Source organism: Amblyomma maculatum, chromosome 5 (genome assembly GCF_055883805.1).
Source record: "Amblyomma maculatum isolate TAMU_Amacu chromosome 5, ASM5588380v1, whole genome shotgun sequence".
In the NCBI taxonomy this organism is placed as follows: domain Eukaryota; kingdom Metazoa; phylum Arthropoda; class Arachnida; order Ixodida; family Ixodidae; genus Amblyomma; species Amblyomma maculatum.
In genome coordinates this window covers 155018818-155032674 of record NC_139348.1, presented here as the reverse complement: position 1 = coordinate 155032674, position 13857 = coordinate 155018818, and the positions used below count along the sequence as shown (strand labels likewise).

The following is a 13857-nucleotide window of genomic DNA, read 5'->3' as shown; positions in this document are numbered from 1 at the left end:
CTTTTGTAGAGATTGCTATAGGCTGTAAATGGAGCATAGCTAGTTGCAACCACATCCACCTCACACGTCGTTCTCACTACTGTAGCTATCTCAGCAGCTGTTACTTCTACCATTTACCAGAGGCTTAGGCATTTGGTGAGTTTTTGTCCTTTCTTTGTTGTACATCTGGCTTGCAGGCACACTGCTGTGATCTTTCGTGGCAGGTTTCTTTTTCTTCATTCACTTAAGACCAGCGATTTCATACCTTAATTTAAATTTGAGCCAACAGTGTTTTGCTTCTGCTGGACTCTAATTGAATGATGCGTGTTTTTTTTTTCTTTCCATCTTCCTGTTCCCATGCAACTGTGCCTTGCCAGACGCCAGAGAGTGCCTGGGACAAGGTAATGTTTACTTCTGCCTTATTTTGATATTCTTGGTGGTGGGACCAGCTTGGCTGCACTTTCATTCTGTACGATGGGAATTAATGGACCATGCTGCCATGTCAGCTTGCATTATAGTGAGACTTGAAGTGCTGGCTAGAAGTGAAATACATTGGGCAGCCATTTTTCAGGAGCCCTGAAATAACTATTCTCTCTTTTTCTTTTCTTGCCAGATTTTTGACATCAATGTTAAAAGTGCTTTCCTGCTCACTAAAGAAGTGGTGCCTCACCTGGAGAAGCGAGGGTGAGCCACAGATTTTCTGTGAAAAACTGTCGTTTCTTTCATTTCCATTTATATGGGTCAGCTAACTGACAACTGTGCCTTTTTTCCTACTGTAACTGAGGACTCTGCCTTTTTCCTACTTCAGGGGAGGTTCCATTGTCTATGTCTCGTCCATAGGGGCCTATCAATCAATCCCAGTAAGTATGCTCTCAGCATTCCACTCGATTATTTTGTTGTTGGCTTTATGGGCCCAAAGCAACGATTCAAAGGGGGAACATGCATACCTATATTAACTGTGAATTCACGTTGTGGTAGCAGGATGGAATCCCAGCTGTGGTGGCGGCATTCCTTCTTGGTCAAATGCACTGGTGCCTTTGTGTGATGCAGTGTCAGGGCATAATAAACAACCTCAAGTAATTCTATTAGGTTGTAGTAATGTTCAAAGAAGGCCAGCTATACAGACAGCTTTGAATGGGTTCACTCTCCTGATTGGTTCAGGAGGCCTGCAGCAAGCAGGAAGCCTTGTTGACTTGGTGTGTGATATACATGCTGCACTGTTTCACTTTTTTGCATGTGTGTATACTTTGTTTACAACCACTATGTATTCAATGTTTCTGTGAGTATTTGACATAATCAGGCAAGCCTACAGTCTCTCTCAATACGGGACTATAGCATGCTTGTGAAGAATACATTTGTGAGTTCAGACTGATCATGAATACATTAAAAAATTAAACCAGCAAGTAACATATTTACAGAACTGCAACTCTACTTGAATTCTTTAAATATTTGAAAGCGGAGAGGCAGGGGAGTGTCAACTTGCAGAAACCAAAGTATGGCACCACCAGTACAGGAGAGACCTTAGGGATGCTGCAGCTGTGTTATAATTTTGTGTCTGCTCTATGGCTCTTTCGATAGCATGCAATCATAGACTTATAAACACTTGAATATGGTACTACAATGCAATTAAGTATAAAGAAGTCACAAGAACTGAACCAGGATGGAGGTAAAGCAAATAAATAAAGGGCAGGGGTATGGAACTTGAACAGGGCAGACTGTTGACTAGTTGAATGCGCCACTATGACTATTTAGATTCTAGTCCTGAACTGAAGAAAGATAGTGAAATGGAACTATTGGTGCATAGGTCATTCACAGAAGACAGGAAAGATAAACTAGCACCTAAGGTCAGTTGTTTTGAGTTAAACCTGGGTACTCTTGTGTAAGCCTGCGGGTGTTCTTAAAGTTGGTGAGCCGTTAATAATGTAGGTAAAATAATATGGCTGCTTTTTCTGATTACTGTAATGCAAAAAGGAAAAAGGTGAAGCATAATTGCTTTGTATTGGTTAAGCATTTGAATTGAGTTTAATTATAACAGGTTTAGTGAGCGCGATGAGAGCTTACCACTTGCTTTAGAGAAACTGATTTCATAGCCTAGTCTTACAGGTAATGTGCATGAAGAACATGATACATCAGCCAGCGTATGCACCATTTATACCAACTTTTCTACAACGGTATCTGCTTGTTTTTAGGCATGCGCAAGTTACCGTGACTGTTAGAGTTCAGAAGAAACCGAGGAGTAGAGAAAGTGTAATAGACCATGCATACTTTGCATGGTCTCCATAATTTCTTGAAAACATGTACCTAGATGACATATTGGTTCAACGAGACTGAAATTCACAAATTCTCACTGAAAGCAAAGGTTGGCGTATATTCAATACAAGCATGGCAAATCTATAAGACAAGAGCTTTCTTAATTGCTGGACCACTGTTCTGGTGCCCCATGTAGAAGTTCTGACTTCTCTGACTTCAGTGGGTTTAAATTTGCCTGTTGGCTTCATTGCACATCCCCAAACATAATTTATTTGTTCACAGTCGGTAGTGTTGTGCGTCATTGTTTTCGTCTTTTTGAACGTCATTAACTCCTGCGTGCAGCTTCTGGGGGCGTATTGCGTGTCCAAAACAGCATTGCTGGGCCTCACGCGAGCTGTGGCTGAGCAAGTTGCGCCACTCAACATCCGCGTCAACTGCATCGCTCCAGGCGTCATCAAGACCAACTTCAGTCAAGCGGTGAGCAGAGGATTTGTTGGCACTGCACTCTAGCTATTGTAAAACATAGTGTGGACGTGCACTCTTCTGGAACCATACATGAGGAAACAGTTGCGTTAATCATTTCTCATGGAACTTTTGAAGCAATTTATTTCAGTGAGGAATTTTTCAGATACACCATCATGTCAAATATGTTTTTTAAAGTCAGTGTGTGAAACTTCCTGGACATTTCGAGCTTGCAATTGCATTTATTTTGTTGACCCCGTGAATATATAAATTTGAATATATAAATTCAAAAGTATACGCGACATGTGTAGGAAGTATGTTTCTGTATGTGCCTGTCTATGCAGTGTGTGACTTAAGTTTGATATATATGTGCCTGGCTTGTTCTAATGATTCATTTATTTCAGAACATTTGTTTCATTTGTATTGTAAAATATCAGCTAGCACATCCCATGTGCACCCCAACTGCCGCTTCATCGGAATGTTACAAAAATGTAAGGGGGCGCAAGCATATTTTAAAAATGTTGCACAGGAGGTACCCTATCCTGGATGCAGTCCATTTGCCCGGGCATACTGATCCCATTTTGTCCAAATTCTAGCTAGTTGGTGCCAACTGGTACAATTGGGGGCAAAACACTGGAAAATTCAAATGGTACCAACTGGAAATTTTTCAGCTGTAACCAACTGTTTTTTTTTGACTGGGTTGAACCCCACAAACTAAACAAGGCAAATGCATCCCATGCATTAATCATTGATATTTGAAAAAGTTATAATTCCTGACAGTGCACATTTTTCGTGTGTAATAACTATAGTACAGTAGAACCCATTTATAGTAAACTCACTTGGACCTGCAAAAATGTTTAATATATCAGAGTGTCTGGTCTATCAGTTGGTGATAACTTGGCCCTGAAGATGCTGTCTGGTAGTTACATGGCTACTTTCGAAATAGGCCTTAATTGTTACTTCATGAAAAAAAGAAAAAAAAAATGCTCTAAAATACTTTTTATCTGTGTGCCTTTTTTTTTCAGTTAACATTTTTTTTAATATCTTGTGGAAGTACCTTTTAAGCATGAATACAGTATAGCTACGAATACAACTAAGTTTGAGCTCATGTAAAAACCAATGCCTTGCATGAACATGGCGTCGTCTTCCACTGTTTCTGTTATTTAAGAGGAAGTATATATGAGAAATATGTGCGTGACTTGAGCCACACATGGCATGCCTCCACTTCTTGCCACCCTTGCCTTGTTCTTCCCACTGCACGGTGCTGTGAATGTTCGGCTGTTTCTTCCCTCCCTTATTTCTTGCTGCACTTTTATTCTTTCTTACTTTCTGAAGTGACCGCACTGCCTTCTTTCCACTTTCATAGCCAGCTGTACTTTTTTCCTACCCATCGTATACTTTCCCCCGCGGCACCAAGGCCTGCGTAAAGTTGGCATCTCCTCAGTGCTAGTGGGCCTGGTGGTGAAGTGGTGAAGCTACCTAAAATGAGCGCTTCTTTCTTTTTGTTTTTTGCGGAAAAATTTGTTTCGTGATCCTAGGTAACGCGCGTGTGGCAATGTCATTTTGTAAGAAGTATGTCGCCGCGGCCAGAGACGCTTTACTATAACAGAGTTTTATCAAAAATGTCTTTACTGTAAGGGGAAGACAAATTGGGAGTTCAGTTTCACTTTACTATATCCTAGTTTACTATAGCGGGGTTCTACTTAGCTCCAAATTTTTTTTACAGAACTAAGATGAGTATGTAAGCAAACATGGTAACACACAAAATATAGAATATTACAATGCTGTAGAGTTCAAAATTAATGGCATATTGTTACTTTTGTGCATGTATGTAAGGAATCCTAACGAGTAGGTTCCAACTCCCAGTACATGGTGGAATGATATATTGTAATCTAATTTGCACTCACAAGCATTAACAAGCCTAATTTGGTGCATAAGATGGCCTGTGTACAGAAGTGCTTCAATTCATATGTGTTGCATTGTTTTCTGTTTCTACCTGCCCTGCTTTAGTTTCTTAGAATTATGCCCAGCCTCGGCTTGTATAGCCTGTAGAGGCTTTCTCTTTTCACATTTCCTCACTTTATGTTCTTTTACTTTTGGGCATTGCAGCTATGGAAAGACAAGTCCATAGAAGAGGCCATAATTGCACAAGTTCCACAGAAGAGGTAAGGCACACTGTAGCCTATACACTTTTCTGAACCTGCTAATGTTCAAGCCACTATGGGCAGAGAGCTTACTTTTGGGCTAGTTGCTTGCGGTGCAATCTTAATTATTGTAAGGTGTAAAGAACAGGACGTACATCAAGAATATAAGATTTCCAGTATAGGCAGTTGGGCTAGTTTGTGCATTGCTTTGAATACTGGGCCACAAGGATGTGGCACTGGAGAAAATAGTGCAAACAAGAGCACTCAACTGCTGGCGTATTTCGCTGTTGTTGTAAGGCTTCTACTTCTTCTTTCAATCTCATGAAATCGGGCCATTTGTGAATGTCCTTGTCAGAATGAACGGAATAAGGTATCAATGCTTGTCTCTCAAAATATTCTTGCACTCAACAGTTTGCTTTCAGCATGCACAATTGCATGTGTTTTGCATCTACCATTTGATTTCTGGTCTGATTTTTAGAGGCACGGCTGGCCTAGCTCTGTGTGATCGACTATACATAACCTTTCAATTGGTTCATGTTTTCTGTTGTATGCTCTCATGCTATAAATCGTGGCAGGCTTCTAAGGCCACCTGTGAGCTCACTCAGCACTGGAAGTCACCTATATTACTTTGAACGCACATTCATTATGGCCACTGTCAGTATTCTTGTCATGCTGTTCACATGCATGTAGCAAACAGAACTCCTCTGTTAGATGTTGGTCCAGGACTTAAAGGAGTTGACACACCAATTTGTAATTATTTTGTCTCGTGCTGTTTTGGTTTGAACAGAGAGGTAGCTGCTGTGATGTCTTAGACAATTTGAAGTCGATCAAGACATAAAGCTGCAGCAGTATGGTCACTGCTACACCAACTCTTACATAAGCCTGCCCAAGAGTTGGAATTGCACAAAACCATCGAATGCATTGAAGTTTTTTAGCATGGTATAAAGTTTTGAAATTGCTTAAAGTACCTTAACAATGTGATATGATAACGGTGTATATTCTGGATCTATTGAGTAGGGGTGTAAACGGATGAAGATGACGGCATGTAATACAAAGCACGAGGGGTGACACTTAACAAGGGGTGATTGATTTCAGTGATTGCACGGCACTCTGGTGCAGTGGTTATTGAAGCTGATTTGTTTGCACCAGCGTGGGTATTGAAATCCAGGCTCCTTGCAGTTTGGTCATGTTTGTTTATGTTTGTGGGTCATAAAAGTCAAAGTCAAATCACCTTCAGAAGCCTGGTTTTTGACATGAAGTGGGGTATTAATGCTAACACACTAAAAATTTTATTATCAAGCAGGCCTAGCTGAATTTCTCTGCCTGACTTTATTGCATTTCTCTGCATATACACTGTTGTTTTGTGCAATAGCCTGAAGAAGAAAGCACACGTTTAAAAATTTGGTGTCTATTGTTTCAATGTTCTGAAACATAGGCAACTTTGATGGAGTCAAGTACACATAAAATGAGTAGGAGAGCACTTTGCCAACATAGTTTTTACAGGCAAGTTATGGTACAAGTACGCAGGTCACCTGAGGATGGGCAAACTTTTCCTTGTTAGCGTTGTTATACATACTTAGTTGAAAATTTGTTAAAACCCAGATTCCAGAAACTATTCAAAGGGCACATCTATTCATGAATGAGAGACAGTTAAATGGCATGTAACAAGTGCTTGTCCTCATGTACAGGCTACATCCAGTCTTAGGGCGAACATGCAAGCAGGTAGTTGCTCTCTGCAAAGCACCATTGTGTCGGAAGTGGTGATGCATTGAGGCGAAGTGGCAGGCTATGCAAAGCAGGCTTTTCCAGGCCTTTTGCCCGTGCCTGTTCGCTTCAATATCAGGCCATGTTGAGTGCAATGGCGTTTTGAAGAGAGAAAGAGTGACCATCTGCTTACGTGCTCACACTAAGAGTGGATGACCTTGTACAGTACTTTATGCAGGCCATTCTGCACAGGTATTCTGTGCATGCACATACATGCATATAAGCTCTCCCTTGTTCCCAATCCGTGCAAGCGTTCTTCGGTTCCAATGTCACCTGAAAGGAAAAAAATTCTTGACATTTTCCTTTAAATGAAATAAATTTTCTTAAAGTATTATGAGAGGTTCATGGCAGGGTCTTCCAACCATCTGCCCCTGTGTCATTATTCATTTTTAGCAGACAGAGGGGATTGAGGGGCTTGTTATGACCTGTATATATAAGCAAAGCCAATAGCCACAATAAACAATGAAAGCTTTGAGGAATGTATTTTTTTTCTTTAATTTGTGGCTTGATCCATGTGAAATATAACAATAATATATTCTCATTTTTGTGGCTGAAAAATAGCTGATTAGTAAGTAGAAGGAGAACCCACATGCTTCTGATCAGGTTTGAACTCATGACTCCGGAACCCATTGACGGCATGTGGTTTTTTTTTTCCTCAAAACTTGGTGATATATCTTCCAGCCGTAAAAAAACAATCTTTTATTTCCCGTTAGTGAGTGCCACATATTCAAAAAAAAAAAGCTGACCTTATGCTTTTCTTGGTCTCTATTATCGTCAGAGTCCATATATCCTGTTCATCTTTGGTAAATTGGCTGAATGTATTTTGTAGGCTGGGAACTCCAGAGGACTGTGCTGGAGTTGTGTCATTTCTAGTGTCTGACGATGCCCGTTACGTGACTGGCGAGAATGTTCCTGTGGCCGGCGGTTTCTTCTGCAAGCTCTGAAGTTGCGTTCGAGGCCTCCTTGCGACACTTGTGTGTCTGGACACTGCGATAAGCATGACACGAAACAAGTCTTTACATCCATGTTACAAGTACACCTACGTGTGCTGGTTATATACACATGTTATTTGCAGAGTGCTAAAGGTTCCTCTAGGTTCCTGTTGCAACTTCGGTGAAGAAGAATGTTGAAGTGTGGTTGGACAGCCCTTACCTGGATTTGAATGCTGTTTTTCTGGCAGCACGGAGTGAAAGGTTGCTCCTGAGACTTGACATCGTTTTATTAGATTGGTAAGAGCTAAATGAAATGTTTTAGAAGTTGGCTAGTTTAATATTTTTTCACTTCCAAGGGCATCGATAGGCGCTGGTCAATGAGCAGTTTAGCACACTTTTATTTTAATAAGGTAGGGAAGCTGACGATTGTGAGAGGCTGGAGATTGGATTGTTTTGATGCTAAGTGAGGTGGATATGGTATGAGTTGTTGAAGCAGACTACATGTTTGTAGTGTCCTAAAGTGTGCAGTAGAGGCGAGTTCAGCTTTAACTTGGTGCTGGTTCAGCTAATTTGCTCATTTAAAGTGCTTTTGACCTACTGAGGACCTGGACATAACGTATAATGTGACTGAGCCCTCAGCTCAAGTATAAGACTCAAGTTTTGTGAGCTGGCCATCTTTAAGACTGCGACTTTCAATGGGAGGCATGGAGGTAGTATTTCATCATGAATATTGATGCTGCTATGATAAACATAGGCCATGGAGGTGTCAAAGTTTAATTCACTTGCAATATATGATGTGAGCGCAAAATCTGAGGATTAGTATTCAGGGAACATGCATTGTCATATGTTACATTGTTGCTGTCCCAGGAACTGAAAATGCAACTGCAGAATGGCTACTTTAAAAAAACCAACCTGTGCAATTTTTGCACTGAAATCATAATTAGGACTGATATACTTCCACATGAGATTAAAAAGCTTTGAGAACACTTTTTTTTGACAGTTGTGGAACTTTTGATCTTGCAATGTGTGCCATTTGGTGATTTTTGCTTTTCTGTTTGAACTTGAATGATTCATATCATGTTCCTGTTACCCGAGTGGGAATAAAAAGTTGCTGTTTCCAAGTTTCTAAATCTGGCATTCAGTTTTATTCTTAATGACACAGCTTTAAGACATTGGTGTAAGCTTTACCCAACAAAGGCTAGCAACTCTGAGCTGCACATTAATGTTTCAAACATTTCATATCTTAGCTTTTATACCGAGAGCTCTAGAATACACTTGGTTTTGCCGACGCCAGTGGCAGGCCACTCAGGCAGAGTGATGGGCTATAAAACTCTTTAATTGAGGATTACGGCAGTTGCAATAGGGCACAAAATGGAGGGGCTCATTGAATGCCGATATCCACTGTAATCCCGAGTCATTGCATGAGTAGTTCGGCTTCCAGTCACAATGTGGCAGGGAGCCAGGTATAGTCATGTGCTGCTATATTTGCCATATTGCATGAGGGGCAATAAAGTACCTCGTGCCAAGTACACATCCAGCAGCTGTCAACTGGTTAAGTACAAATATGTACTTGTGGTTCACGAGTTCTGAGCAGTCTACGTAGGAGATTCATCATTATGCTGCAAGGCTCTCCTCATGCTGTACCACTAGTAGGTGCCTCAAAGTGTGTGTGCTACTATGGTAATAGATATTAGGGTGTAAAAAATATTTCTATGTTCCACTTTGTGGCACACCACTATGCACACCTTAATCTCGTAATTAATTTTTTGAGGGACAGAGTCTTTTTTTCTTCGAGATTTGTTATTACGAACTGCCCACTTTATGAACAGCTTTCCTCAAGAACTGAACTGTCCACATTAATAGCTGAAACTGTAATTTGTTTTCAAGTGCAGCATACAAGTGTTCTAGCTTTTGCAGGAATATGCCAAATTCCACACAAAGTGGAATAATTGCTTGAAACATTGAAATGCTGCGACTTATCAAGTAAACCTCTGAAGGATCATGGAAATAATTTTGATTTCGAAGATGCATGTTATAATTGAAATTTCTGAAAAAAGACTGTACTGCAGGCAAAATATCTGCAAGAATGATGGACTATTTCCTACCATACTCTTGTGCTTCGTTACATAAGGATGGGAAATTCGCCACAAAGAAATTCTTTTCAGGAGTGGCAATCTCAAAAAAAGCTGCGAGTTTGCGTTTACACAAATTCTGTGCGTAGCATCTGAAAGGGCTAATTTCCATTTTGTGAGAGGTTGCTACGTGTACGAATGACTTGTGTTTTACTGCTATCATTAATTCTTTAAACAGAGACAGAAACTGTGGTTGTATCTTGTTTTAAAAATTTGTGTTCACCTTTAGTGGTGCATATAGTACTAGTATTGACGTTATGCCATCTTAACAGTCAAGGGCGAATGAGGCAGAATAAAACATACTATTTGCAAACTGTTGCTGTTATTTTTATTCAGTTCTAAAAAGGAACAAATATTGCCAAATTTGTTACCATTCTTGCATCACATTTCCTAAGGAGGCGATGACCTTACAGAATGTGGTGCAAAGATAACATTGTCTCATTTACAGAGACCCTAACAGTCCTACGGACTGCATTTGTTATATCCGAAGTTCGTAGTGAGTGGACTTAATCTACTACTGCAGCCAAAAAAATATGAAAACTGGCATGTATATAAGAACTTGCTGCCGGATTAGTTGGTTGCAGTATGTTCTTGAATACACATACGTGCAAAAACACAGGATGAAGCGGCAGGAGACACATTGTCTCATCGTCTTCGTCCTGTGTTTTTGCGCATTTAAATATTTAAAGCCTTTAAAGGCCAATCAAAGGAGGACATATTGCACTTTGTCCCTCTTTGCATGGTAAATTGTGATGCCCTTTTAATATCAAGATAACTGCTCAATGGAGAAAACAGTGACACCTACCTGTAAAAATTTATATTTATTGGACATAACATTTCAACTCCCTGAGCCAGCTCATCTGTACAACATTTCTCATAGTTGCTCATCCTTGCAATGAATACTAGCAGTGTAAAAGTCTAGACTTTCAAAGTCTTGTCACTTGTGTACCCAGACTAAACTCTGCACTGTGTACCCAGACTAAAAAGCTTTAACCTGCCTAGTCAATAATTCTGAATGCCTTCATTGCAACAGTTTTTTTCTGTTGTACAGGGCCACCAACTTCTAGCTATAACATGGTCACTGCTTTCAAAGCAACATTGCATCCTACACAGGCGCATATCTAAGCAAAGCAGTAAATGCACGGAGGGACATAGAGGAGGTGCTTCGCATGGTATGCCACTTGACTTTATTACATAGCAGGGTCGGAAGCAATGGTACTTTGAAAGCAGTGACTGTGTATGGCTAGAAGTGGAGTGCACCATCATAGTTGGTCTTCAGCTCAGCACTATCAAGAAGACTTGCGCTTTGGTTTGATTCGCAATGTGTAAACACGAGCTTTTGAATGGAACTGTTGGTTAGTGAGCACTGAGTCCACTCAATGATTCATCACCAGAATCTTTCAATTGAGTAGCTGTTCTCGCTTCGACCATGCAGCAATTGGTACTCAGGCTTGGAGTTGTTGCTGGGTGTGCAAGTATCAGAACTGTGGTCACAGTGAATGTGAATAATAGAAACTGGGTGTGAATTGAATAATATATCAAATAGTTATTAATGTCATTACAGATTACTTTCAAGTAATTTCAAATATCAGTACAGTAGATTGAACTAAATAGAAATCCTTTTCAATAAATTGCAGCAATGAAAAGGACTAGATATTGTGAAAATCAAATTTTCATCCATACCAGTAAGGATATTAAAGGAAGGCAGATATATAGTAACTATAATTTTCATTGTAGGACGATGGTTGAGAACTCCAAGGATAAAGGAGTTTTTTTTTTTTGTGGATGCTATGGGTCCCTGCAAAGGCGTCACAACAGTAGCCGTCACTCGGCGAGGCTATACGGTTGCGGGGCTGACGGCTATAAATTAGGCGTCGCGCAAATAGAGAAGGCAGCGATCGCATTAGCCACTACACACAATGATTCCATATACATCGCCATCGACTCCCAAACCGCCTACAGTTACTACATGTGAGGCTGGGTTTCTCTCTTGGCCTGTAAAATATCCCAATTCCCAATCTTATCCCGATCTTATCCCAGGCGCCATTCCCTTCCTATGCCCCTTTTCGTCTCTACTTCCGGTTGTATGACGTCACATCCTTGACGTCACCTTAATTGACGGATTTAATTAACTATTTTAGTATTCGATACACTAAAATGTGGCGCCAAGCCATTTGCTAATGAGATCATTTTTGCCTTTACTTTTTCATTTGCCTCTAACTAATTACCTAACTATCTTATTGGCCTAATTATTATTTCTGCGGCAACATTACATCAGCCGCTATCGATTGACACCATTCATTAACCTCTACCACTTCTCAATGACTCGCAATTGCTGCGGACAGGATTTTGCGGACACGGTCTGCGGACAGAAATTTGTGAACATAGCGAAGTAACGCTTTCGCATTAATAATAGAGTACCATAAAATAAAATAAAACGCCACGACAAGATATTGACAGAAAGTCGACTAGTTAAATGACAAGAGGAAAACCCGACAATTAACAAAACGCTGCGATAAAAAAAGACTAAAGATAAAGCAAGTATTCCAGATATAATGAGTATGGGCAAGGGTTACATAGAAAACACAGCCTAGAAAAAAATATTACTAAGTCAGGTAAAGGTTAACAAAAAAGCGAAAATAATGTTTGATTGAACAGCACTGTGACGAAATAGAATTCTCACGACTTTCTTGCTAGTTGAGGCGTCGAAGGCTGGGTTGCGGCCGCACAGGTGAGGAGAACGATGCGTCGATCGCGAGCCCGATGAAACACAATACGCTTTCCCGGAGCGGCCGCGAGAGAGGCCCAGAAGACAATCTTCCCAGAGCGCACGTTCCTCATTGCGTTCTCTGCAACGAGCTCGTTCCTGATCTACCCATTTGAGCAGCTGTTGACCCGCAAAGCCAAAAGTTAGGCCATACTCAACAAGCCGTTCTAATCCTGCATCAGCCATCTTAGGGGTGAAGCGTCATGCAGTGCTAAGACACAGCACTAAAAAAAAATTGCACCTACTCCTCTCTCTCACCGACACTTGGTTGACCAGTCCTGTTCGCGGGCGCCAATTATGTCATAAACCCCCGGCTTTACGGTCAACAGAGGCGCGGGATCCCCTTTACAGTTGACCGGCCTAACTTTGTGTTCTCAAACCTTATAGAGGGACGACAGGTAACCGTAAAGGGGATCCCGCGCCTCTTGACCGTAAAGGTGGGGGTTTGTGACACTGATACAAATCAGAATAAATCGATTCACTAGCCAAGCTGTTACCTCATGCAAACTGGAAATTCGGAGGACCAATTCTGCAAATTCTGTAACTATATGGGAACTCTAAAACATATCCTCTGGGAGTGCAGCCACTCCCCGGGCTACAATTTATTCAAGGACGCAGAAGCACGGGAGACCTCGCTTCATAGCGAAGACCCACGGTGACAGACCAACATTGTCCGTCTGGCAACCGAAGCGGCAAACCGTTTCGTCTACTAACCCCTGCATCTTAGGGTGACATCGGGCTCTCTGGACGCCTGCGAGTGGTACCGGAACTCCGGTGTCACCTCTTCCGGTCAATAAAAGTTTTCATCACCACCACCACCACCACCACCGGAATGGTGACTTGCTTCTACAGACCTTTGTCACTTGCTGCGGACAAAGAGCTATTTAGGTACACGATACCGATAACGTTACCCATACCACAGCCGCTCGATGGAAGCGCACTGGGTGCGGCCTGCTGCGTCGCGCCGCCGTCAATGGGCAAGCGCGTCCTTGGGGAGTTTACAGTTGAGCCCGCTATTTCTGCTGAGGGCGCCACTGTTCGGGGACACGTCGCCGCCGGGGTCGCCGGCTCTGAGCGCGCGGTTTGCTTCCGGTCTGAGCGCGTTCGCCTCGCGTCTGCGTGGTAAAGGCAAACTTTTTTGTGCGCGCGTGTGCAAGCACGTTAACGTTGAGACTGGATGCGTTTGTTTTTTAAGGCGAAAGCCGTTCTATGGCCATGGAAAGAAACTTTATGCGCAGAAGCTGTGCCTGTTATCTGTGCGTCGCATCTGTGCACTGGTGTGCCAGTCGCATAAGCGGACGTGCAAGGAGGGAGATTAAGAATGAAAATGAATGATGGTGATAGGTAATCAATAAAAGTTATAGACATTGATAGAGATAATGACTAATACTGATAACTAATAATGGTTAATGACTAAAATGATTTGT

The 13857-nt window shown here is 41.5% G+C and overlaps 1 protein-coding gene across 1 annotated transcript in view; it reads left to right on the top strand.

Moving 5' to 3' along the window:
* Positions 1-8858, top strand: part of Dhrs4 (Dehydrogenase/reductase 4) — a 37219-nt gene extending 28361 nt beyond the window's left edge. Inside the window, exons 4-9 of the mRNA XM_084604771.1 lie at positions 357-380; positions 593-663; positions 788-839; positions 2572-2706; positions 4801-4856; positions 7429-8858. Coding sequence (XP_084460897.1) covers positions 357-380; positions 593-663; positions 788-839; positions 2572-2706; positions 4801-4856; positions 7429-7543 — 453 coding nt within the window. The 3' untranslated portion in view covers positions 7544-8858. The remainder of the gene's footprint in view (positions 1-356; positions 381-592; positions 664-787; positions 840-2571; positions 2707-4800; positions 4857-7428) is intronic.
* Positions 8859-13857: the final 4999 nt, after the last annotated feature.